This window comes from Diuraphis noxia, unplaced genomic scaffold (genome assembly GCF_037042655.1).
Source record: "Diuraphis noxia isolate RWA-SAM2 unplaced genomic scaffold, SU_Dnox_SAM2 contig0001, whole genome shotgun sequence".
Lineage (NCBI taxonomy): Eukaryota > Metazoa > Arthropoda > Insecta > Hemiptera > Aphididae > Diuraphis > Diuraphis noxia.
Genome location: NW_028301711.1, coordinates 30,249,110 through 30,276,853, shown reverse-complemented (window position 1 = coordinate 30,276,853; position 27,744 = coordinate 30,249,110). Strand labels below are relative to the sequence as shown.

Here is a 27,744-nt window from a genome sequence, read left to right as displayed (position 1 = left end):
TATTTTTTCATATTTTATTTGTTAAAGAACATTAATTTTTCTAATTTTCTTTAATTTACTTAATTACTGCATTAATGAAAAATGTATTGCAATCAAAAGGTAAATTAAGAATTAGCTCTGGTTTATTATAACTGGCTGTTCTTTTATAATATTCAAATAAAATATATATTTTTTTTTTTCAATAAACTTGACAAAAACTATACCACGTATGCAAATTACTTATAGCTTTTTTTTACAAGCTGTTAAAATTAAATTTTCATCAATTATTTAAAAAATTAAGTTAAGTACGAATGTAAATTTGTTGTGTTGTATGTTTGTAAGACGAGAAAGCAAATGCAAGTAAAACGTCGTTTTACACACATTTGTTCGTAATAGAAGTAGACAAAAGTAGGTTTTTTCAGAACAAAGATTTGTAAAAAAATATTTGATTTATTGGTTTTCAATGTAGTTTAAAAATGAATCATGGTATAATGAAATAAATCAATCAACGAAAATAAATAAATAAAGTCATTACAAGTATTACATTAAGATATATATGACATAAAAATATTTTAAATTTACTATTATAATACAAAATAAATTCTATACAATTTTTACACATACATTAGTTTCTATACAAGTTATAAAAACATGTCGATGTCGTAATTCCAACATTGTAGGCAACTAATCAATTAGGATCAATTCAGGTTTGGTTTTTTTATTGCTATTTTTTTCTGATTTTGTAATTGTCAAACTATTACCAAGGTGTTTAAACTGCTCAAGATTAAAATTTTTTGTGATTGTTGGGATGTTTTGAACATGATTTGATGCCAATGATGTTTCATTTGCCTTGCGGTTATCATTTGCGTTTACGACTGGCGTTATACTTAAACCTGGGCAAGAGGATAGCAACATGGCAGGATTCAACGAGACAGTAGTAGTTTTTTTTATTTCCGGGCTTTTACTATGGAGGATTGTAGATTTTAAACGAGCCTGTTCGGCAGCAGAATCCAGATCTATGTATACAGATTTTGGATTACATGAGTTTGTTGTTTTCGGCATTATAGTCAGTTTTGACTTGTCTATAGCTAAAAGTGTTGCAGTCATTGAATGTTTGATTGATGATGAATTGTTGGACTTATGTTTTTGTGACTGGCTTATGCTATTAGGATGTTTGTTGATTTCTACATTTGAATCCAAATCATGTGGAGATTTTATTTCGTTCAGGGTATTTTGTGAAATATTCAAAGAATTACATAGTTCCAAATGATTAGTTTTTGGTTTATTTGTGGGTTTATTGATGGTTAAGTTAGAATTTTGCAAAATTTTTGATTCATTATTGGTTATAAGAATAGAAATTTTTTTTTGTTTACCATTTGGCAGTCGTTGAATATCTGATTTGTCAATTTTAGAAATAATTGACCGTTTTGATTCTGCTTTTGGCTTATTACTGTTTCTTTTTAGTTTCTGTTTTGTTGCTTGCAACTTTTGCTGCAATGTGTAGTTATAACTTGTTTCTTGTGTCATAGGGAACAACGGAGATTGTGTATAGGGAGCAAACATAGACATAATTTGATTGGATAACTGTGTATTCATTGGTAGCGGATGTGAAACTTGTGAGGAATAAAGTCGTTTTTGGTTTTCAAGTGACAACTGAGTTGACAAAGCTTGCGAAGAATTCAACATACAAGTAGATTCAGAATTGGCAATCGGTGATGTAAGATCCTAAAAACAATATTATTTTGAAATTAAAAATATTATAAGAATAAATGAACAAAAACCAATTCATAATTATTTAAATAATTATAAAAATGCAGCCTTAGTATACGTTTCTAATATTAAAAATGTCATTCAGGATAATTTTTCTGGGCTCACATTAAGTAATAAAAATTGTAGGTACCTAACTGATAATAGTGATCTGAGAAGAGATTTGTAACTATGATTAGGAGAGATTCAGCTATGGTAGACGTAATATAGGGAAGCACTTGTGAAACTAGGCCTCGTTCGGCCCTCATGTAGTGATTTTCACCAGAAAAAAAAAGGCTCCACCTCATAAATAAAATTCAACTTCAGGAATTTACCTTGATAACTTTTATTATGTTTTAAAGTTTATCTATTATTGTTATTATTTTATTATTTCATCACTATTTCTAGTATAATTAATTACTTATAATTTAGTTACAGATTGAGTTATTAAGTAGGCTATATATTGTGCATTATGAGTTAATGACTAGGTCATATTAAAATAAAATAAACCAAACACAATAATAAATTATATTATAAATTGTAAGCAATATACTTTTAGGAAAACTGGAAAACCCTTATAATTATTTTTATAAAACTGCTGTTGATGTACCTTGATGTAAGTGAAAATAGTTATGTTAGAAATAACCTTGGTTGGGATTATAACTAATTGATATCCGGCTGAGGAGACCTGATGAATGAAGATTTCTCAGCTTACAAATGTTTACCACTTTTTATTTAAAATTATGTTTAAACATATCCATAAGTGGAACTACAACTAATTAATAATTTTGTATACAATGGTTTAAATTAAAAATAAACGAAAAAAAAATTCCTTGATTTAATAATTTAGTTTCCATAGATGAGTAATTGCATTAGCTACTACAGCTAGCTGGTAATAAAAAAAAATAAATGCATTTTTAACAAAATGTTGAGAACGCAATCACATTAAACATGCGTGACCATATAATAATTAAAAACTATATATTTAACTACTTTTAAACTGAATTGAGTTAGTATTTTTCTCCATATTAATATTAATTATTTAAAGTTATAAATATTGTTTTTATATATGTATGATAAGATCATCATCTGGTTATATTATAGCTTATTTATTTTAATATATTATATGTCTAACACATTTTGTTATCACTGCTCCATGAAGTTTCTGGCAAATTGGGAATTTTTTAAGAAACAATTACAAAATGATTTTTAATGATAAGCTGGACATAATATACTCAGATTCAATAAATCAATAAATATATGAATTCTAAGTATGAAAAGCTATACATATACATTTAATCCAACTAAAATATAAAACATTAATATTATATATAGTTTCTGTATTTATATTCACATACTTACATTTTCATTATTAGCAATACTGCTTTTGTACTCAATTTCTTTTTCCATTGTTTGAAGTTTTTGACAATACTTTATTATTATATCATTAGATATATCGTCCTATGAATGATATTAAGAAGAAAAAAAACATTAATTTTAACTAGTATAAATGAGTTCTAATTATTAATAAAAAATACTGTATCTAAATGTTTAATAAAGTACAGTTCTAAAAAACCTTTCTTTTCCAACTTTATGAGCCACATGTAGCTACACCAACACTAACACTATTGAATTAATTTCTTATTCTGACCTCTCGTCACTCCATACATCCATTTTACCATATGTAATTTTCATTAGATTCACTCTCTGTTACGTTATAATGTTTGATGTCCAACATTCTGAATGATAAAACATAAAATATAACTGTCTTCAAAACCGTTTTACAAGTTTGCCTTTTTATCTCTTATCATTCAACATACCACTTTTCTTCAGTTCTTCCCATTTCATTCATCAACATATATAATACTATTTTCTGACCTGGCCTTATGCTCAATAGTCAATACTACCATTATTTCTTACTACCTCTCCTAAGAACTTTAAATTATTATCACATCTATATGCCTAACCTCATAGATTTCTCTACTACTTTCTCCTAAATCATACATATTTGTCTCTGTTTTACTACTCATCTTTAGTTCTTCTTTTTAATAGCTATTTTCTACTTTTCAAGTCTCTCATTGCTTATATCTGGGCTTTCTACCATTAATACAGCATTATCTACGAACTACTAAAGAGAATGGGATCAACGCGAACTTAAGTGCACACCTACTCTTACACTAAAGCTTTCCATTGCGGCCAACAGTTTTTTTTCAAAAATGACGACCTTGTAAATATATGTTATTGATATTGTTATATTATTATTTTTATATTTATGTTATTGTAATTTTATGAATTTGAGTGTCATGATATAGTGTTTATTATTTGGCGTCAGTTAAAGTAATTTTTGATTTTTGAGAATAAAACTATCTTACTTTTGTTCCGACAATGTTTTGATAGACATTCAACAATAGCATTGATAAAGTGTTATCTTTCTGTTGCCAACATTTGAATACACGCTTATAACTTTTGTAAATTTGAATAAGTAGAAGTTCATTTTTAGAGCGATTATTAATTTTAGCATATTCTGATTTCATTCGTCTTAATATTTGAACACTAAGGAACAGTGCTTCTTTGGAAATGCCTTCTCGTTCGTTATCACGTAAATATTTCCTAAAAACCATAATTTATTATAACTTACAATATTCTAATTACATATTTAAAAATAGATATATTTTTACTCATTTTTAAATAAAAATAATTGTATTAATATTAATATTTCATTACTTACTTGTCAAGGTCAGGTGTGTACTTCAACTGTATAGCTAGATCAAGCAGCATTTTGTGGTCACCAGTTTCTTTAAGAAAATCTAATAATAGATGTATACAGCGACTCATGTGGTATGCAAAAGAACCAGGGCGGTCTATTTCACTCACTGGTATTCTCCAAACACCCTATATTAAAACTACATAAGTAAAATTGTAAAGAAAAATGTATAGAAAAATCATTAAATTACGTGAAAAAAGTTATTAGGCCTTTGTCCAACAAACAACCCTCGTTCACCAAACATTAAATCTTTGAATTTATTAAAATCTTTATGAGATGGTGAACGGAAATAGAAATGGGCCAATCGATAATATGATTTGTAATGTTGAGGAAATCTTTTGATACAATCTTCTAAAGCTCCTAGGCACCTTTGAATTAATGTCCACCGAACTATGGAAATACAATTATAAAGTGATCATTATTTTTGCAAAATTAATAAATATAGATTATATAAAACATACAGTCAATTGTATTTTGAATAGATGAATCCAATTTCATTTTTTTTACAGGAATACTTGGATTGTCCTTGAAAATAAATTTTAAAATAAATGTATAATTTAATATTTTATCATTTATTACTTACATTAGAATTGTTGGTAATAAATTCTCTTTGATAAGTAACTTTAGAATTATCAGCTTCCTTTTCAGATGTCATCACATGATTGATGATATTGTTTAAAGTTTGTTTTACTGTCACATTTATATCCTAGAAAAAATAATAATATAACAAACAATAAATTAAAATATTTGTGAATAAATATATCATTAGTTATCATATTATAACAACTGAAGACTCTAATTGATGAGCATTTAATTTATTTACTTAAAAACCGTCTTTAAAGAACATAAATAATTAGACAATTTATATAAGATGAATAACTAAAAAGATGTTGGTAAGAAAAATAACCTAGTTTTGCTATTTATTTATAATATATAACATACCTTTTTTATTATATCCTTACAATTCCCTACATCAAAGGTGGATATATTACTGGGTTTTCTATAAATATTTAATAGATAAATTGGTTAATGTTCATAATATTTTAACTAATATTGTTATATAAATCTTACTTATTTTTATCAGCAATAGGGGACATATTAGATATTTCATCTAATGATTTTTTAATTTTAGTATATAATTCTTCATTTAATGATTGGTTATCATGTTTTTCTAATAATTTTAAAGCGCCAGCATGGATTCTGTAATAAATCTGAAATAAAAATAAATTTGATAATGTTATTAATAATAGAACAAATACATTAAAGATCCAATGATTCAAACATTTTATGTTATTTATTCAATTAATGGGTATGAATATATATTTTTAGTTATTTAATAGCAAATCCATAGCATGGGGTTTAACACAGAGTAAGGGTTGAACATTTTAGAACAAAAACTCTTTATAATAATATTTTTAAATATTATGTTTTTAATTCAATTTAATAATAAATTAAAATTTTACTGTGAATAAATAATATGCAGAGTTAAAATGCTTAAAAAAATATTTTTTCAATTGCACAGTAACTTTATCATGATCAGTTATAATAGCTAAAAAAATACTAAAATAATATTTAATGAATATGATGTAATATGGTACACAAACACAAGAACACAATCAACAAACTAGAATTCTATGTCCAATTTACAAATTTATTGATAAGACATTTTTATAACTTCACTACAGCAACGCAACAAATGTTACGGCATATTCACTTGTTATTATTCTTTTGATATACTAAACAAAACCATAACTCAAACAATTATTTTAATACATTAGTTGTTGCTATAATAAAACAATATAATACAATAGGTACTTTATTATAATCAATGTGGAAGAAATAAAAAAAATAAAAAGACTAATAATTGGTAATTAATAATTTTGAAATGTACACTGTACACACAAGCCACACCACGCTACACACACCATTGGAACTAATACTTATTTATTTCCAAACATTTTTATTACAAATTTAGAGGATACAACTCCTACATTATGTGTTATTGCCTTATCAACATACAACATAACAAAGATTTGCCATTCCTAGTCTAATAGATCAGTCTATTCCACTAGAGTCTAGAGGCAAGATTATTCATGACATTTTAGAGATTTGTATAAATATTTAAATTTTAATGCAAGTTTTAAAAAATAATTTGTAGTTAAAATGCTGAATTTTTTTCTCATAATTTTAGCTCAAGTAGAACTACTCAAAAAAAAAAATTATTAAAATCCTCAACTTGCTTTGTATTTAAAATATCAATATCTCAGAGATGCTCTAGATTAATGGTTCTCAAATATCTTATATTACCAGGATATGTAGTCAAAAAATTGTTTATTTATGTTGTAAGAGTTAAAAACAAGCATTTATGAAATTATTATGGGGCTAAGAAAAAAAAATACAAGATTAAAAAAAACAATTGTGAATATAGTTTCATCCTCAAATCTTAATGCACATACAATCAAATAAAAGATGATTGTTATTTTATGTATGTTACAATTTTTATGGATCTAAATTAGGGTATTTTGTTAATGAAGATTGAGAAGTACTGTCTTGGATAATTATTTTACTTTTAAATTGCTAAATAAGGAAAATCATTCTAATTTTAAAAATAATAGAGGAAAATATATTTGCGTGTCCTTTTAAGAAGATGCAACACTCGCATGCATTATCAAACGTCTTACAAACGTAGATCATAGCAAAAACTGTTCTCCCTCAGTATTTATTGAATAATTATCAGAATTCAACAACAGAAAGGTAAGAACTCTAACTGTGTCATAGTGTCATTATTTTTTGATAATATAAATAAAATTATAGTTATTAGCTTAAGAACAATTTTTTTTCTTTTAATTATTAAAAATTATTGGTTTGGGTCATCAAAAAAAATAACGTCACTATAACACAGATAAAAATCTTACTTAAATGCGTTGTGGAATTTTGATAATTCTACTATAAATATTTAGGGAGAACAGTTGTCCCGCGCAAGTATAGTTTTTGCTATTTTATACGTTTGTAAGATGTTTGATAATGCATGCAGGTGTGGCATCCTCTCAAAAAAATGTATATCATTAATATAAATTTTATAAATGCTATTCAACTAAGTATCTGATACTTATATGATGAAAATATAATTATTTACCTCAAGGACTTCAATTGAATAGTATTGAGGACAAGTATAAATAATATGTTCTGGAAACTCAGCTCCATAGGAATTTAAATACTGAACAGCTTTTAAGTAATGATCCATAAATACTGTTGAGTTGTCATCATTTTTCTCACTTATTTTCCCAAGTACATAATGATGCATCCAGCGTTCATCCTGGGAATCGCAATCAGTGTATTCCCAAACCTAACAATATTTAAAAACTTATTTATGTTAAGAAAGTAATAAATAAAATGTCTTTTTTAAAATAATTTACATTATTAGCAGTTTCAAAACATTTTCTAGCGATTTTGATCATTTTTTCTTTTTCTTCTTCAAGTTCTCCAAACATTTGTAAGCTCATATTTGAGGTTTCCTAAATAAATATGTAAAATAATTATAACAATAAACTTAATTTGTTAAACTTAAAATTAAAACTAATTTTTGTTTTTCCAAAACATAATCTTTAATAACATTTAATTATTCTCAAAATATAAATAAGTATAATATGAAATTCTGATTTATAAATAACTACTATAATTTTAGAAGTTCAATTGAATGAAATAATAATAATTTATGATTATTTACTATTCTTACTACTTCTTTTTACTAGTTGAATAAAAAATGTATACAATAGTTATTACATTAATTATTTGCTTTCATATATATATATTTTACTCAAATTTGAATTATAGGGAAAATTTTTGCTTACAATTTACCATACATTTTAGTTTAAAATAGAATTTCTTACAGCTTTTTCCAATCAAGATGACGCCACATCCGCATGTGTTATCTCGGCCTTACAAACTACAACATAGCAAAAACTTTTTTGAGCAACAAAGAAGGCTTTAGTCATAACTAGAGAACGGATTTATATGTAATAAAAATACAGAAATATGTACATAAATATGGAAGTATAATTTATAAAATATGTGTTAAAACTATCCAAATATGCAGGAAAAAAATTTAATTAAAAAATAAAATACAATCATAATTATTAAATTATCAAAATGATTTGTGACATTGAATTCTTAAAAATTTTTTAAAATTATTGATAGTTAAATGTCACTTATTAGGTCTCAAAATATTTTTAAAACATCTTAATGATCGTTCTACATCAACTGATGTAATTGGAGTATATTTGAAGCGCATATTATTAGAAAGTGATAATATTGGCAATATATTCGACCTATTGGTCTTCTTGGGAATTTTAATTTGTGTAGGTAAGTACGATTAGGTAAGTACGATTACGATTACAGCTAAACACTAACTATAAAAAACCTATTGCTATCGCCTGTCATCAATTGTTAATCGTACATACCTAAATGAATACTATATTAAGATATATTTTATATGATATAATGAGATTATCAGATAATGATTATAAAACCAACGATAACTACTAAATATTGACAATATACCAATAAATGGCTGTTTTTGTTCACAGCAATATGATTAAGAATATATGAAAGATGAAATAATAAAATACGATTAAAAATATTTAAAAATTAGTGAAATAAGTAAAAATATGTAAAATAAAAGTAGCATCATTTTAATAGAAATGATTTAAATCATGAACATTTCTTATCGAATTATAAATATACTGTTTTAAAAAAAATATGCATCACATATAAATCTGTTCCTTAGTCATAACTAAGAAATAAAGTTGTTAAATTTTAGAGATGAGAAAATATTTACTGTGCAACATCATTTTTATTTGTTTGATATAACAAATTCGAAAAAAAGTTATTCAAGTTTGAAATAATACATTTTTAAACAATAAGAACTTTTTTAATAATAATAATATCAAAAAATAACAATGATGTAACACAGTAAATGTTATCAATATTTCTCATCTTAATAGTGTGAAAATTTCATTTTTAGTTATAAGTGAAATTGCAAGCCTTCTAGAATTTTTCACCCGCTGAACAGTTTTACCATGTTGTATGTTTGTAAAATGGAGACTACACATAAGCGTGCAGCATCTTCTTAAGATTAGTGTTATTTTCATTATTATTTTAACAAAACAATATAAATACTAGTCTAATTTTATTATTAGAACTCTGGTGTCAATGACTAAAAGTTTAATAAAGTATACAATTAAACATTAAAATATATTAAATTCAAGTAAAATAATAATATAAGTTTTCCATAGATAAAATATTTTTCAGGATTACACTTGAACAATATTTTTGCTGATATTTTCAAGCTAAAAATACCTTTGATGATCTGCAGTATGTATAAAAATTTTTATAAACATCTAATCTTCTAATTTGCAACAGGTCTTACCCATAAACATATATAACAATAATATGAATGATTTGTAATATGATACTTATAAATTTTATAATAAATAAAACATAAACTTTTTAATCTAGGAATAATCAATATATGCATTTTATATTTATATACTCATGAATCGTATAGTTCAGGCTGTGCAAAATAAATGTTCAGTTAAAAGATCTCAAATCTACCAATTACATATCCCGTAGTTTTAATCAATATTTTGATACAACATAATGTTTTTATTTTTTTATGACAAGTAAATACTTAATTACATTATATTGCATTTATTTATAGTGTATTTAATATGCTTTTCTTTTGTTTTTTATTTTGTGAATAATTGTTTAGTCTACAATTAATGCATTTTTCAATTTAAAAATAGTTTTAATTGCCTTAGTGTTAAAATAAAAAAAACTTGAACCATCTTTATACTTTACAAGTTGAAGGTTGGTAATTAATAACTATCAAGTAATAATGCTTTTAGTAAACTAAACACAACACTTTGATACTAAAGTATTGAATAGTCTATGTTGAATAAATTAGCGAGTCTTACTTCAACTTCTATACATAACCATAAATTTAAGTAATCAGTTATTAGTTAAAAGTACTTAAAATTATTAATAATTTAAAAAAAAAACCTGTTTCAATAAACGTGAACAAAAGGAATGAATGCTATAAGTAAATGTTCCATATTCAATGAGAAGAGTTGTATTTTCAGGACTAATTTTAAGAGAGTGTTTATAGCACCGACCAGTCATATGAGCTCTTCTAATTATGTCAGCTTCATTTTTTATTGACTCACACTAAAAAAATATATTGAATATATGTCATATATATACAGTAATATATAGTAATTTATACATGATCATTATTTTTACTAATTAATACATTATTATTTATTAATATAATTAAAGTGATTGTTAAATAAATTCAAAGATATTTGGATCATAAAACAAGTAACAGTAAATGCTGACTTACTGAATTTAATTTTGTCTCTATTTGACTTCCCCTAGCTAAAGCCATAGCAGCCCAAGAATCAAAACGATCCAAATTATTACAAAGATCAAGTAAATAATATCGAATAGCTTTACTCTGAAATATAATATTATAATATTAATAATAATTGTACTGATTCTTAAAAATTTTAATTAAGAGTTTACCCAAGTTTTGTTTTTAAAATTAAAATCAGCCATCAAATAAAAAATATCTTTTACATCGTTAGGTAAGGGATTATCATTTACAGGCAACTGGTCTGTTTCACCTTTAATGTACATCATCAAATTATCCATTAATCGGTCTGAAATATAAACATAAATTAATAATGATTTATTTATAAAAATTTATTTTTTAAACTCATCTTAATTAAAATTACTTGGTTTTATTTCTTCAGGTATGAGAGCTATGATTTTTTTAATCATGACTTCTGTATCAGAATTTATAGTAAATGTTTTTGATATACCATCATAGCTAGGTAATTCTTGTGGTTGATAAAAATGCATCAATTGTCTAGCTCGCGGCCATGTTAATGCTAATCCCATAGAATGGTGATCCTACATAAATAAAAATTATCATTTTTATCATGAAAAAAAATAACTTATAAGAAAAAATTGTAATTATTTTTAAATACTTGAACATGACGTGGTCTATTACGTTTGATTAAATGTGTATACAAACAATAAAATATTTGATCAACTTGATGCACTAAAGATATGTTATACAAATCCATATGAATAAAAGGCTCTATTTCTGATAATGTTAGGAATAGAAGAATACCATCTTCAAAACAACACCATGACCTCCTATTATAGATTTAATACATAATAAGTAAATTAAAATAGAATTTTATTTTAAATACATAATTAAATACTTACTTTCCCAAATATTCATGACCCAGGAGAAGTAATGATAAAGACTGTGGGATGTTATTAGTTTGAGAAGAAAATGAATTATCAGTTTTAGATTCCTCACTGGAAATACAAAAAATTATAAATAAATTAGTCATGCACATACAGATTACAATTATATTAGTAAAATGTAATACACATGTGATAACCAGAAATTAATGCTAAAGTTATTAAAACCAAAGATCATAATTTAAAATTTAAGCAATTAAATAAAAATAATAAAAATACTGGTAAATAAAGAATCAATTACAAAAATAAAAATTATCCATTCAAAAAAAATCGGAATTAAAATAGAAATATAAAACAATATATTAACTGATGCATAAAATAATTAAGGATAAAAAACTTACTATTTTAACAAATTATAAATTAACAACCATGGAGATACAGCATCAATTTCTGGATTTCCATCAGGAGTTTCAATTAAATATGATAAAAGATTTATGACTGATTGTATAAGTTTTGATTTAGATCCTTGTGATAAGTTATCAACTAATAAAACAACAAGTTAATAATGGAATCTTTTATTGGATTTAATTTTGTTACTTACAAACACCTAAGCCCTCTATTTTAATGGCTTCTAACATAGCGTAAAATATATTATTAATAAATTCAGACTGATTCGATTTTTGGTTTGAATCACTATCTTCTATAAGACTTTTACGATGTTGTAAAATAGCTTCATACAAGCAGGGCTCACACCATTTAAACAATTCCTTTAAAAATGAAAATTATAAAATAAAATATTAAAATGAAATTACATATCCTTACATAGTAATTTTTTAACTCTAAAAATGAATTTAACATAAATATGTATTGATTCATTCGTGTCATAGTTTGATAACTTGGGATCTCCATGAATGTTAATTGGGGTTTTAAGGTTTCTTTTAAAATATTCACAACACTTAGATAATCTTTTGACTTGTACAGATTTTTTACAGTACTTAATGAATTATTTCTGAAAATAAACATATGTTTTAAAATTACATATATAAACAAAAGTATATTGAAAACAAACCTTTTTAATGTGATAATAAGTTTCTCTGCTATCCTTGGGTTTATTCGGTAAAAATATTCTAAATTTGGTAAGACAATTTCATAATCATCCTGATTGCAGATGAAATCCAATAACTAAAACAATTATGTTAATGAGTTAATATTTTAAACTAGAATCAATTTATAAAATTGAATTTTTGTTAACAACAATTTTCCTTAAAAACAATGTCAAGTGCATGGGCACCCATTTGGAGTGGAGAGAGGGCAGCAAAGAGGTCATGTACACCCCAAAAAAAATAAAAATGTATATAAAAATAAAAATTATATGTAAGAGTACATTTGGAATATATACTTGTACATTTATTATATATTTAATACCATGGAAATTTGCTACAACTTATTACATTTAAGAAATACCAACCTAGTATCTATATTTAAAAATATGTTTTGGAATTTAGTCTCATTTTGCCACCGCCCCTGAAAATTACCTTATTGTAACTTAAATTATGCGTAAAAGTAAATGAAATAGGATCATGTGTTTAATAATAATACTATAGATCAAATATACTTGAGTAGTTTACATAATTATAGTCAAGGACACAGAAACTGAAGTATGACCTAGGTTATCTGTAACTTGTAAGCAGGTAATGGTTCTTAAACAAAATTGGTAAGAGCTTGCAGCATGACATGTGTTTTGTTTTAGAGATTTTGAGAGCTCACATGACAATTTTACAATTAGGATCGCCAGTCACATTTCATTTTCGTTTCTTCGACAATGATTATATTAAGTTCAATAACATTTAAATTATAAGATCAAACTTGGTTGGCAAACTAATTGATAAAACAGCATTATCAATGATTAAATTAGTTCTTCAAGCACACTGTTGTTTTCTCTCTCTGGTCCACATTTAACACAAACATTGCTTATTTATGCAGAATCATTTAAAAAAAATTATTTTTAAGTAATCTTAGAGTGAAAACAAAAATAATAAAGAATAATAGTTTAGAGGGTATGAGAATCCGATTAGTCTAAATATTGTCTAAAAACAATTTAAACTTTTTTCTTTTTGAAAGTCAAATAACAATAAAGTATAAAACCAATATGTCATACCTTCAAAAAAATAAAAATAATCTTATATAATTTTTGCAATAGGTCATTTTACTATAAAATTTCTCAAAAACATAAAAATTTAATTCTGCATAAATGTTTTTTTTTTGTCTAATTTGCACATGGGCTACAGAGCTAAAAACAAACAAGTATGCTGACTATCTAACATCCTCTTAAAGGTTTACTAAAATTAAAAATTTCTTATTGACTTATTTTGGCTTATTGTGGCATTACAACCCAAAAGTTTTTTTTTAAAAATGTATTTCAAACTTTGAGAAAAAGGTATTAAAATTCTAGATCCACTATTGTTTTTAGTTAAAAATTTAAAATCAATATACATTAGTGTACGCTAACTTAAAATAGACAAATCATAGAGAGAAGTGATTAAATGTAGCTTTTTTAAACGTCTGAATATGTCTTTCTACAATAATTTAACTTTAAATGAAAATGACTATCATGATTCATGATTATTATTAATATTATTAGGGAATCGAATTTAATGCTTTAATAAAGTAAGACAGATTTTCTAAAAAAAATACGACTGCCTTAAAAAAATGCCCTAAAACCTTTAAGATTGTACTTAAATTCAATAAAAACACAATTTTGAACTTAAAACTTATAAAAAACAATTTATTATGAAAATTTATCTGATAAAAAATATTTAAATACAATAAAAACTACTATATGTTGTAGCTTGTATGCAGCATACCTATACGTGTGTCTATATGTGTAAAAATAATTTTATCTGGGTTTAATATAATCAGTAAAAACATGATAAATATTTATTTTTATTTTTTAGAATGAATGTTTGTATTGAATTTTATCCATTCCTATATAAAAATGACTTAAAGACATAAAATGCACTAAAAATGTCAAAAAAATGTAGTAAAGTTTTAAAATGGAAAAAAATGCAAAATTAAAATTAATTTTTAATTCCTTGATGTATGAAACAAATTTTGTGCTTGGAAAGCAATGTTTTCGGGCATTAAGAAAAAAATGTAATTTGCATTCAATTTCGTTATATTATATATATTATTACATATAATTATTTTAAAACAATATATTTAAAAATAAATTGAACAATGTAAAATAAAAATTTAGATTACCAAATCTAGCACATCACATGTGAGTCTGGTTTCTTTATCTTGCAAGTTAAACAATGCTCTTAACCATAGAAAACGGACATTAATCATCATATGACTATCTTTTAAATCTAATATTGAAAGTGCGTCATTTATACTACCGATCCACAGAGAACAAAAGTCACCTCCAATAATACTATAAAATTAATTTACATAAGATTAATAATTATTAATATAAATTTAAGTTAGAATTTAAGTGCATTAATACCTTCCTTCTAATGGTTTATGGGTAGTTTTTAATTGAAAATAAAGATCACATAATAATTCTCCATAAGTAAGAATAGATGTAATTTCATCTTTCACTTGTTTAATTTGTTCATCGTCTAAGGAATCAAAATTTGATTCAGAAGTATATGTTATATGTTGTTTTTCTGTATGAATCCTAATTAACAAACATCAAATGTAAGTATTGCAAAATGATTAAATAGATTTAGATTGCTTACCACACTCTTCTGAAAACATCTATATATACTTGAACAAGGTTGGTAGGCCAAGTAATTGTCCACTTGTTTGCAATAATAACTAAAAAAATTTCTAATAAATCAGAAATTGATTTTTTGTTATTGAGATCTATAAAATTAGATAAATCATTGGCTTCATGATCGGACCCAAAATAATTTTCATCATGTATTTGTCTAATAATAATGCAAACATAAAATAATTGAAAATTACATACAATATTTTTATTATTACATACTTGAGGCGTTCTTCTTCAGAAATATTATTTTTCAGTAAATTTTCAATAAGACCATCACTCAATATATCTGAGAATTCAAATAACCTATATAAATCCATTGTATCCATAGAATCGTCTGACCATTTAATTGGATTGCATTTACTACTGCCATCTTTGCTAAGCCTTAAATCAATATCATAATTTAAATATAACCATATTATCATTTATAATTCATTTAGTTTAGAAATAAACTGTACAATAAATGTTGGGGCATAGTATTCCATATTGATTTAACCAGCGATGACTCGTTTACTTTGGAATTTGCTTTATTTCGAGCTGATCGCCGACTTAGTTTTAGTTGATCTGCAAGTGATGGTGAACTTTTTCTTCGTTTTGTTGCAGGAACTATTAATACGAACATCAAAATAATATAATAATATTTATCAATTATTATATATTAATGATACAAATTTGGTTTCATAATATATACCATCAAGTTTAAATGAAAGCTTTTCAAAATCGTTTTCAATACATTTTTCATCTACCATAATATGACTTTCTGTTGTGTTCAGAGTTATCAATTCATTATTAAATTGTATAGGTTCATAAAGAAGCTGAAAAATTAAAGTTAAAAATGTATATCAATATTTAATAATACAAAAAAAAATAACAGATACAACAAAATGAAGAGTACAGTAATTAGGTTTTTCATAATAAAAAAATATTTATTTTATATTATAAAACCATTATCTTGTATAACAAAACAATTCATTTTATGAGACAATATCTCAATAAATACATCAAAAAAGGTAGTACCTATATTTGGTTATTACTCAAAGGTATTGTAGGAGTTGTATGAGTCAAAGAAATAGATGCGTTAAATTTGAATTCAATAACTTTATATCATTCAATAAAAAAAAAACAATTTTGGGAAAATACGGCATATCAACCTAGAAAATTTATTATATCATATAAATGTTATTGTTAATGAAAATAAGGCGGTTGAATCAGTTTTTGCAATATAATATTGCATTTGCATAACCTCTTCACTATCCTAAATAGTCAGTGATTTATTGATTACAGTATGAAATACTTATGAGGAACCTTTTATTAAGTTTTCAAACAATTATTAGAAAATGTTTGTGATTTTAATGAATTTTGTAAAACTTTGAAATTTAAATGCTTATAAAAAATTATACCTTTTATGTATCTTTAATATTTTAAAGAACTCATTTTTAAGATTCTATTTTAGTTTTTGATAGAAAAATTGATCATCAACATTTTTTGAAAACAAAACTAAAATAAATCTAAGATGATCTTGGTAACCAAGGCCATAAAATAATAATATTATAATTTAAATACATATTTGTATTGTTTTTGATTTTACCTAATTATTTTAAACAGTAATAACAATTTTCAATTTTGAAGTGCCAGTGTTAATTAAATTTGATTTGCTACCAAAAGTCTGAAACCTCTATCAAAGTTATTGATTAGAAAATTTTAAGGGCCAAAAACCATACAAGCACATCATTGTAAATAAATACCACAATATAAAATCATTAAATTATAGTACTTTTATGTTCTTATAGTTAGATTAAATTTTTAAGGATTAGATTAATAAAAAAAATTATATGAACAATTTTAAAATATGACTACCTGTTTACAATATATTATGTTTAAAAAAATTTTTTATTTTAACAGTATTTCGGTATATTTGATTTATTGCATAGCAAATTACTTTTATTTTTTTTTCTATAATGCTGTATTAATTAATTAATTCATTCATTCATTCATTTTAAGTAAACATTTTTAAAAAGATCAATAAAGTCAAATTGTTAAAGCAAAATGAAAACTACAAGATGTATGCAACAAATAGTTCTTGAAACACATTTTCTTCCTAGATTTAAATATTTAAATTAAATAAGTTATAGTTACCGAATGTTCATAACTTTCAAACATATGATCATAAATTGAAAGTAACCATTTTCCAAGATGATCCCAACTTTTAAACATTAAAGGCTTAGCATACAATATTGGTTTGCAATCCACATTTTTAGATGATGTTCCTAAGCATAAAGTAGGATCATTTTTCTTAATATCTTCAATTTCATTTAATATCTTTTGCTGTATATTAATATCTATTATTTCAGCACATGTAATATCTAAACCACTGAAAGTTTATACAAAAACATGATTTTTGTTAAATTTAAATATTTTAAACTTTATTTTACTTACCCGTCTGAGCAATAACTTTTAAAATAGGATATTAATGATGGAAACTTTTTGAAAATAATTTCTTTGATAAAATGTCCTTTTAAATATCCAGAATCTAAGTTAAGTGATATGCTTATATAATATAAACAACAAACATATTCGTTGCTTGCATATAATAATGTAATCAATTTATCCAAAGTAGGCCAATGATTAGGATTACATTTAATGCCCTGAAAAATAATACTTTATTACTTAATTGTTATTGTTGTATGAAAGACTTACAGTAAAATATGCTGTACTTAAATACAAATTATTCAAACTGTATTACAATACAATAATATAAAATGAATAAGTCATCACATAAAATATATTGATTTTTATATGCATAATTCTAGAAGAGTTTTTAGTTTCTTTGTTCAACCATTAGTGTGAATTACAAGACGGCTTACTTTTTTTGATCAAACATTTTTTTAAGATAATAGACAACTTTTATAACAACTAATTAACTTAACAAATGTCTGTGGATAGAACAAAGATACTTCCATTGGACATACTTTAAAGAATATAATTTTAATTATATATACAGACACACACATATAATTATTTATAAAATATCAATATATTTACATTTGGTACAACACTAAAACATGTGTTTAAGATAGGCCTATCTAAAATTGTGAATACAATTGAGTACAGTTTTAATCAAGCAAACGGAGTCATACATATTTTGATGTATAAAATTACATACATTTTTTATTTAAGATTTATGTGCAATGTTGCCAGTTTTCTTTAACTATATGTAATTTATTTAGTAGTAGCATATTATATACGTAACAGTTAATTATACCTCCAAGTTGAAAAGCTTGTATAAGTAGTTTGGCCAAAATAAAAAATAACAAAGTATATTAAAATAATAAAAAAAATTGAACAATGATATCGTTAACATAATACGACTTGTTTTAAATTTGATTTAATGGTGAAATACCATTAATCATTAACCAGAAGACAACAATATAAAATAAAATAAATATAAATAAAGTATTTAGATATATTGTATCTTACAATTCTATACTTATTACTTTGCACTCATCTTAACATCTTACATGAACAGTATAATAGGTTTATGATTTTACTATAATGATAACAAATAATATAATGAGTATTAGAGAATTTTCAATATATATAATATCAGAAATCGTTAGATTGTTGAAACAATATAATAATTCACAGTATATAAGGTCAATAAAGGAAAATGTTAAGTTAATTTATAATATTGAATATAAAAAAAAACCAGGAACATCGCACAGGATTTGTATGTAATTATATTGTTTTTATGGTAATGTTTACAATCCAGTGTTTGGTAAAATGTACACAATTTTGCCTTATTGATTATATTTTGGACATAGCTTATATATGACCATATTATTAATATGATAGCAATAAAGAGTATTTATTATTTAATAGTTACCTCTAAAAATGCTGATATTGCTTGATCAGTTTGATACAATTTGTTATGAGTAAGCCCTATTCGGTACCAAAGATTCAAGTCAGTATTGTCCATTTTTAAAGCCTAAATAATAGATAATACATTTAGCCAATCAATATTATTACACTTAAAATAAATTATTCAATTAAATCACCTCTTGATAGTGGATTAAGGCTTCACGGTAGTTAGATTTTTTTAATAAAATATTTCCTAAATTTGTAAGGCAACAATATTTTAAATGAGCTAACAAAGATTGAGATTTATCCTTTTGATTCAATGTAGTATTCAGCTAAAAAAATAAATAAATAAAAATAGTTGAAATTATTGAAAACTCAAAGAAAACATTTTTTTTAAACATACAGAATTAATAATTTCTTTTTCTAACAAATTTGATAGTTGTTTCTCTGCTTCATCTAATTGATCTCTTGCTAAACATTGTAATGCTTGGCTATATTGTAGTTCTGCTTTTGTTTCCTGAAATTAAATATTTTATTTAACGATGTAAATAAATGATCAAATATAATTGAAAAACAACTCTTTAGAAAAAATGGTGATGAGTTATGTAATTCTATAGCTAGTATTAATAATTTCAATATTAATCTTGTTTTAATTAGAATAACTGCAAGTTTTTTTTGTTTCTCACATATTATGCAATAATAAAACAATCAATAGTTAGAATATTCAAGTGTTCTGTATTTTTTATAAACAAGTAATTAAAAATCACCTACCAACGCTTCTTTGGTAATTTTAATCGGCACATTATCATTGTTGCTACTCTCATCTGTGGAACAATCGTTTAACGCCCTGAGCTTCGTTGGTAACATAATAATATAGTCTAAGAGATAAAATCACGGAAGCACATCTAATGTTCGATTATACTCGTAACACGGAATTCTACAAATGATTGTCACTGATTTGAGCTAATTGGCTGATGATCGGACGTCTCGATGAGCAGATTTCGATCAGTCGAGGCACGCAAAACAGGAACTGTATTTCGAACACATTTCATTTAAGTAAAAAGTTATAATTGCATTTAAAAACAAATATAATAGTAATGTATATAATTATAACAAAAAGCCGAATACCCTTAAACACTATTCAATAACGAGTAGTAACGCTTACAGGCTCACTCAATAATAATTGTCTGATAACAAATTTTGTTTAATGTACAACCAACCGTTTCCACGGCAAATCGGCTGCGTTCGTCAGGACGTATCCAAATAGCTTCTGGGTGGGGTAAGATCATAAAAATATAATTGAAAATTTTAATGAACATAGGTGGTTGTTGGTTGTGCAAGTTGTGGACGTTGTACGTAAATGTTATCCAGACGTATCACGAGATTAAAAATGACAATAATATCAAATTAATAATACAAATATCAGTAATCACTGTTATCAGTAAATTTTTTTCATTTGTAAACTTATCAGTCAGTTGTAGTCGTACACTCGTACAGTCGTACCACAGAATAATGTGGTCGTACACAGAATCGCAATAGCAACCTAGTGTTTACAACGTCATCTGTATAAAACATGGATTATGATACAACATTACAACATTTGACGCCAAATAAAACCACCGGTAGCACTGAAAATATCCAGTGCCCAGTACGAGTTAAGTTGTACGAGGAATCTTTAGGTGGCCGTCCCCCAACACCCGCCAACCATGTAATTTGCTAAACCAAAATATTATAATCTTGATAGTTGGTATGCTTATTTCTTCTTAGTTCGTCTCCGTATGGCCATGGCGTATACTATTATGTATAGGTGTATGACTCTTTACTGTGTAAGAATCAATTAATTTTTCCATTCGTTAATCGTTTAGTTATCTTTAGTCCGGCGTGGATGGTCGTATAATTGTTTTATTATTTAATAAACGAGCGGGCGCGAGTCACATACATTTTTTTTCGTCAGTTTTATTCTTCAGATAATCTGTACAATTGCAACTGTAAAAATATGGCGATTCAAAGGAAATATCTTCTTAGGTACATTTCATTGATAAATTATCTACTGAAGTCGTGTTTTAGCAGAACCAAATCTCTAGTCATACAGTCAACAATGCTTCATGATCTTAGAGTAAACATCCTTTTTGGAACTGAAATACAATTCAAATGCGTTCCCGACAATATATTGGAAAAGCTAGTTACACATAATTATGACAATATCACTATTCTGAAACATAATTTAGAAATTCACAATTGTTTATTTGTTAGCCAAGAAACGTTAAGCAAACTAAAATTGAACAACATGCAATGGGTGCTAGTCAATGTTAAAACTACTGGTTCTCACAGTCTACCTTTATCACACTATAACAGAATAATAGTGTTAAACTCATATAAAGAATCTGAGTGTTTTCTAACTTCAACAAATTTATTTAATCTATGTAATTGCAATCATACATATAAAGTTTGTACGTTGAGAATTATTAAACCGTTTAAAGACTTTGAGCCAAAAATAACACCAAAAGTATCAATATCTGTGATGAAACCTTTGGTATTTAACCCAGATACACAAAAACTATTGGATAAAATACTTTACTATTATTTTTCCTTACCAAAATATGTATCAATAGGAGATATATTAAAATTGGATTTAAAAAAAACTTACCCCGAAACAGAATATTTAGTGGAACCTACTAGTAGTACAATTTACTACATTAAAATTATTGAAGTTGAAGAAAAAAGTGTGCAAGTAAATTTATACAACTGTAAAAATAAATTTTACATATCTAATTTACATACTAAATTAAATGAAGTTCAATATTCAACCAACACATATTTCCCTATGGAAAAAGAATTTGCTGTAAATAATTTAAAAAATGTGTGCATAAACAATTTCAATGATTATATTTTGAACATATTTCCTGGTGGGATGATTGATGAAGGAGAATCAATTGTGTCAATGATAAAACCATTTATTCAACAAAGTTATACAGGTGATAAATTCTATATTTTTTATTATTCAATACATCTAACTAAGTAGTGATAATATTTAAGAAAACAATAGCTTATTACCTTAATAAATGAGAGAACTGTAAAACCTTTATTATCTAAACTTATTGGCATCTCATAAAATTCTGGAATGTGAATGTTTGAATTTTTTATTTTTTATTTATGCTTACAATATTTATAGAAGTATATTGATATATAATATGCATTGATTTATTACTAAATTCTCATAGAATTACGGTAGTCGCTGCTTACAGTATTCACTGGTTATAAAAATCACTTGTTTGTGGTGATCAGATAGATGTGATCACTATAAGCGGCAACCACTGTATTATAATATATACATGATTATGTGTACGAGGACAACAATCAATGCGTACTAACATTCGGATATGTCAATTTCCGGTCAGATAACTGGGGTTCTATTGTATTTCAAAACATTTAACTATTATTTTTTTTTTCAGATTTTCAATGTTTAAAACCAATTTTTTTAGTTTATGGAGTAAATGGATGTGGCAAAGAATTATTAATTCAATCAGTATCAAAATATCTTGGAATACAGTACATATCTCAATGCTGTTATAACTGGCCTACAAATAATATTGCTCAATTTAAAAAAAAAATAGAATGCTTTTTTGATGATGTTAGAAAAATAACACCATGCCTATTACACTTAGAAAATATTGAAGTAAATATGATGATTTTTTAAAAATTTTCATTTTTAAAATAATGAATTAATATTGTCAAATATAAACCACACAATTTCAGGCTTTATGTTTATCTTCTACTAAAGATCTAGAACAAGAAATTTTGGATATATTTATCAGACAAATAAATTTCAAAACCAATAATCCTATAATAATTATTGCTACTGCAAACTCCAAAGAGGAACTAAGTCCTGTTTTTTTAAGACTTTTCTTGCAAAGTCAACAAGTCGGAAATTTAAGCAAAAGAAATCGAGAACAATTATTGAAATGGATATTGAAAAGAGATTCTGTAGCATTAGATGATATAATGATTAAAAAAATTATAGATCATACTTCTGGGTTCAATTATATAAATTATATGACCATGCTGCTATTATCTGTAAAGTAAATTTATAAATTAAGCTATTTATGCTTCAAATATAAATATATAAGTCTTTAACTACTACATGTATATTTTTTTAAGGAATCATATGTCTATACATAATATTAAATCTACAGATGTCATACTGGAAGAATCAGATATAATGCTTTCAATAGGTTTGTAAATTATAATTTAAAAATTTATATTATTGTATTATATTAAACTATATAGTGATTTATTATGCTAAAATATAAAGTGATTATTTGAATTATATTTATAGAAAAAATAAATTTGATGTTCACAAAATCAATTGGTGCGCCATCAGTACAAGTTGTAAAGTGGGACGATGTTGGTGGTTTAATAAATGTGAAAGAAGAAATTATGTCTGCATTGAAACCTTCAACATTTAATATGAGGAGATCAGGTAATAAATTTATCAATGATTATTGCATTGTATTGAAACATTTACTCTTGTAATTTTACTGCTGCATCAAAATATGACTCCTTATTTGGCTGTACTGTATTAAATTTACTTTTTTGGAAATACTTTTTTAATGGAAATTACTATTTTATATGCTATAAGCATATATGAAACTGGGTGAGATCAACAGTATTTGGTGCAAATATGTACACCTACCACAATCGCAGGGTCAAAACCATAATTATGAAAATGTATTATCTTCATCTTATAAATATGTAACACGGCAAATTGTATACTCAACAGATCATTTTTAGCTCTATTACTTTAAATATTAGAGTGAATTTGCCGATCAATGAAATGTGGAGAACTATGAGTAAAGGTTTTGTGTATAGATTAAGGATATGCACAAACCAGACAAAAACTGTTTTTCCTTTTTTTTTGTAATCAATTTATTAATCATACCTAATTATTTAGCCATGACTCATGAATCATGGTGTAAACAGTGAATACCCCATAGATAATATCCACGATACTCGCAGAAATCACGTTTTTTTAACGGTAATCGAGCCAAAATCGCGCTAATAATACAACAACATTGTAGACTTACTAGAATTAAATGCTGATATCACCATTTTATACAGTTTTCGGTTTGGAAGCTGAAAATTGAAAGGTGCATCTATAAGACTTTTTCAATATACTGATAATGTACCCAAAAATCGTGAACCATGGATAAAATGATTAACATGATTTGGCAGTGGAAAAGAAACTAGCTATTCAGTAATAAATTTAAAATGCTAAAAATATTTGTTACTATTCCTGTGACTTGTTCTTATGAAAGGGCATTCTAAAAACAAAGTACAATGCATCAGGATCAACTATATGGACTACTCACCATTGTCAATTGAGCAGACATTGGGCTATAATTATAACATTGACGGTGTAATAGAACAATTTAAAATATTAACTCCTAAGACAAAACGGTACTCTGAACCCTGGAAAAGTAAAGAGTTAAGATTTTACTTTTTGTAAATTGTAAAGAATGTATTAATTTTCTTTGTTTATACATAATATTTATATAATAAAAACACAAATCGAAGTTTTAATTATATTAATTTGTAGTTAAATTAATGATACATTAAATAAAAATGCTTCAACAACTAATAGAGTAATAATCAAAATAATAATAATAATCATTTATTATATAATATATACATTCTGCCTCCTCTGCCTGTAAGATCAGCTCATTTCTATGAATAAATTAATAAACTTTTTTTTGCAGCACAATATATTATATGTATTTAAATGTTAAAGTTATAATAGTCTATAATATATATAATAGATTAAACCATTTTTAAAGATAATTTTATGTTATAATGGTTATAATTTTGTACCTAGGAATATTATTATATGGTCCACCTGGAACTGGAAAAACATTATTAGCAAAAGCTGTGGCAACTGAATGTAAATACAATTTTTTATCAATTAAAGGCCCTGAATTACTCAATATGTATATTGGACAAAGTGAAGCTAATGTACGAGAAGGTAAATATTTAATTATACACTAGTATAATATTTTGTTTAAAATTATAAAGATATGTAATATATAAGATTGTAAGGAAATATTATAGAAAAAAAAATAAATTAATGAATATATTTTATGTAGAATTATAATGTCTTAACTACTAACTAATATGAAAAATATATTTTAGTGTTTAACAAGGCTCGTTCAGCTGTACCGTGTATTTTGTTTTTTGATGAACTTGATTCGTTAGCGCCAAAACGAGGTCAAAATGGAGATTCTGGAGGTGTAGGAGATAGGTATAGATTATTCTATAATTATTTTTATTCAATAATGCAAATTTGTTTGCATATTATATAAATTTATAGAGTTGTATCACAATTACTAACCGAAATGGATGGAATGACATCAGAAAACCAACAAATATTTGTATTGGGTGCTACAAATCGACCAGATCTCATAGATTCTGCACTTTTACGCCCAGGAAGGTATTTTATTGAATAATATCTATAATCTTAATATGACATAAGTATTGAATTTATTTATTTATTTTAGACTTGATAAAAGTGTTTATGTTGGTGGATGTAATGATAAAGAATCAAAGCTGCATGTCTTAAAAGCATTGACTAAAAAGTATGTATAATGTTATTCAAACATAGGACGTTACACCCGCATACGTTGTCTTCGTCTTACAAACACATAACATAGTAAATTGTATGCTCAGCAGATCACGTATAGCTCCGTTAGTATAAAATTTAGAGTAAATTGACCTCTACAAAAATTAAAGGTAACATTATTATCGAGGGCATAATGTAGGCCTTTTATTATATTTTAATTTTAAAGTGAGTTATGTGTATTTTAAAATTGTAAATTGTTTGTATATCTTAAAATACACATAACTCACTTTAAAATTAAAATATAATAAAAAGCCTACCGGATGCCCTCGATAATAATGTTGCCTTTAATTTTTGTAAGAGGTCAATTACTCTAAATTTTAAACTAATGGAGCTAAACGTGATCTGCTGAGCATAAAATTTGCTATGTTACGCACCTGTAAGACGGAGACAACATATGCGGGTGTAGCGTTCTCTTAAACAATATTAATTTGTATTATATATTAAAATCTTTACATTGAACAGTCAATATAATAATATGTATTGAACGGTTATAATTAATTGTTTAAATATTTAAAATATAATGCATATACAATACTATATTATATAATTTAATTTAAAATAATTGATAAATATCATTGATTTTCAGTATTTTTAAAACTATAACAACATTTTAACTTTTTTAGATTTCACTTGTATTCAAATTTTCATCTAGAAGATTTAATAGATCATTTACCAGATCAAGTAACAGGGGCTGAATTGTATGGTATGTGTCACAATGCATGGCTAAACTGCGCAAGAAGAGTTATCCAAAAACAATTTACACATATTAATGGTAAACTTTTTTTTATGTTTTAATATAAATGCTAAACTGTTGAATTAGTACATTTTGACATTTTAATAAATATTTTTATTTATTTCAGACAAACAAAGTACAACTGATGACAATTTAATGGTAACCGAAGAAGATTTCATGAAAGCAATGAGTGAAAGTTTTACATAACTAAATATCTAAAAAGATGAAATAAATAAGACTGATCTTATTTTTATGATTTAAAATTTAATGTATTTTAACCATTTAAACATTTTTTAGTGTAAAGATTTGTGATCTTTTACAACACATTTTAAAGGTGTTCATAAATATTAAATAAATAAACTTTTTTGGTAAATATATGTTGGGGTTATAATATGTTTTACTAATTAGTATAAATCATATAGTGTTTGGCGCCCTATGCCTTGAGTAGTTGAAATGTTGCTGGATTGGTCATAAAATCCTTTCATGTGTTGTCTCTGTCTTACAAACGTATAACAGCAAAATCTGTTTAGCGCGGGACAACTTTTCTCCCTCAATATTTATAATAGAATTTTCAAAATTTCACAATGCATAGGTAAGAACTTTATCTGTGTCAAAGCGTCGTTATTTTTTTGATAGCACAAACAATAATTTTAAGTAATTTAATAAAAAAATAAAAAATAAATGTATTTTCTTAAGCTTATAACTTTAATTATATTTATGTTATCAAAAAAATAACGATGCTATGACACAGATAAAGTTCTTACCTATGTGTTGTGGAATTTTGGTAATTCTACTATAAATACAAAGGGAGTAAAGTTGTCCCGCGCTAAACAAATTTTGCCATGGTATAAGTTTGTAAGACGGAGACAGCACATGCGGGTGTGGCGTCCTCTTAAATTAAATTTAATACTTATCTCAAATCTGTTAATTATAAATTGATTTTT

The 27,744-nt window shown here is 25.2% G+C and overlaps 2 protein-coding genes across 5 annotated transcripts; one reads left to right on the top strand and one right to left on the bottom strand.

Annotated features, from left to right (window-relative positions):
* Positions 1–409: 409 nt before the first annotated feature.
* LOC107161658 (calcineurin-binding protein cabin-1-like) lies at positions 410–20,788 on the bottom strand. Of its 4 annotated transcripts, none has more exons than XM_015508155.2 (34): positions 20,523–20,788; positions 20,166–20,424; positions 19,798–19,911; positions 19,592–19,726; positions 19,420–19,521; positions 17,973–18,181; positions 17,673–17,907; positions 16,228–16,351; positions 15,995–16,142; positions 15,759–15,920; positions 15,505–15,696; positions 15,270–15,443; positions 15,026–15,197; positions 12,834–12,946; positions 12,587–12,773; positions 12,366–12,531; positions 12,166–12,307; positions 11,783–11,878; positions 11,539–11,710; positions 11,284–11,461; positions 11,072–11,208; positions 10,890–11,003; positions 10,550–10,714; positions 7,906–8,004; positions 7,626–7,835; positions 5,561–5,700; positions 5,432–5,489; positions 5,073–5,195; positions 4,951–5,014; positions 4,680–4,879; positions 4,454–4,617; positions 4,098–4,335; positions 3,088–3,186; positions 410–1,704 (listed from the first exon to the last, which is right to left on the bottom strand). In XM_015508155.2, exons 2-34 carry the CDS (start codon positions 20,259–20,261, stop codon positions 664–666), a joined length of 5,769 nt encoding a protein of 1,922 aa, XP_015363641.1. In that variant the 5' UTR covers positions 20,262–20,424; positions 20,523–20,788; the 3' UTR covers positions 410–663. The 4 variants fall into 4 exon arrangements, with proteins under 4 accessions (XP_015363641.1, XP_015363640.1, XP_015363642.1 ...); XM_015508154.2 differs by having other exon boundaries at positions 20,560–20,788; XM_015508156.2 differs by having other exon boundaries at positions 20,568–20,788.
* Positions 20,789–20,964: 176 nt separating this feature from the next.
* On the top strand, positions 20,965–27,177 carry Pex6 (peroxisomal biogenesis factor 6). The gene is made up of 11 exons (XM_089226706.1): positions 20,965–22,369; positions 22,847–23,070; positions 23,151–23,473; positions 23,553–23,626; positions 23,731–23,874; positions 25,267–25,413; positions 25,581–25,689; positions 25,759–25,878; positions 25,946–26,023; positions 26,691–26,839; positions 26,928–27,177. The coding sequence occupies exons 1-11, from the start codon at positions 21,391–21,393 to the stop codon at positions 27,005–27,007; spliced, it is 2,427 nt and encodes an 808-aa protein (XP_089082832.1). The 5' UTR covers positions 20,965–21,390; the 3' UTR covers positions 27,008–27,177.
* Positions 27,178–27,744: the final 567 nt, after the last annotated feature.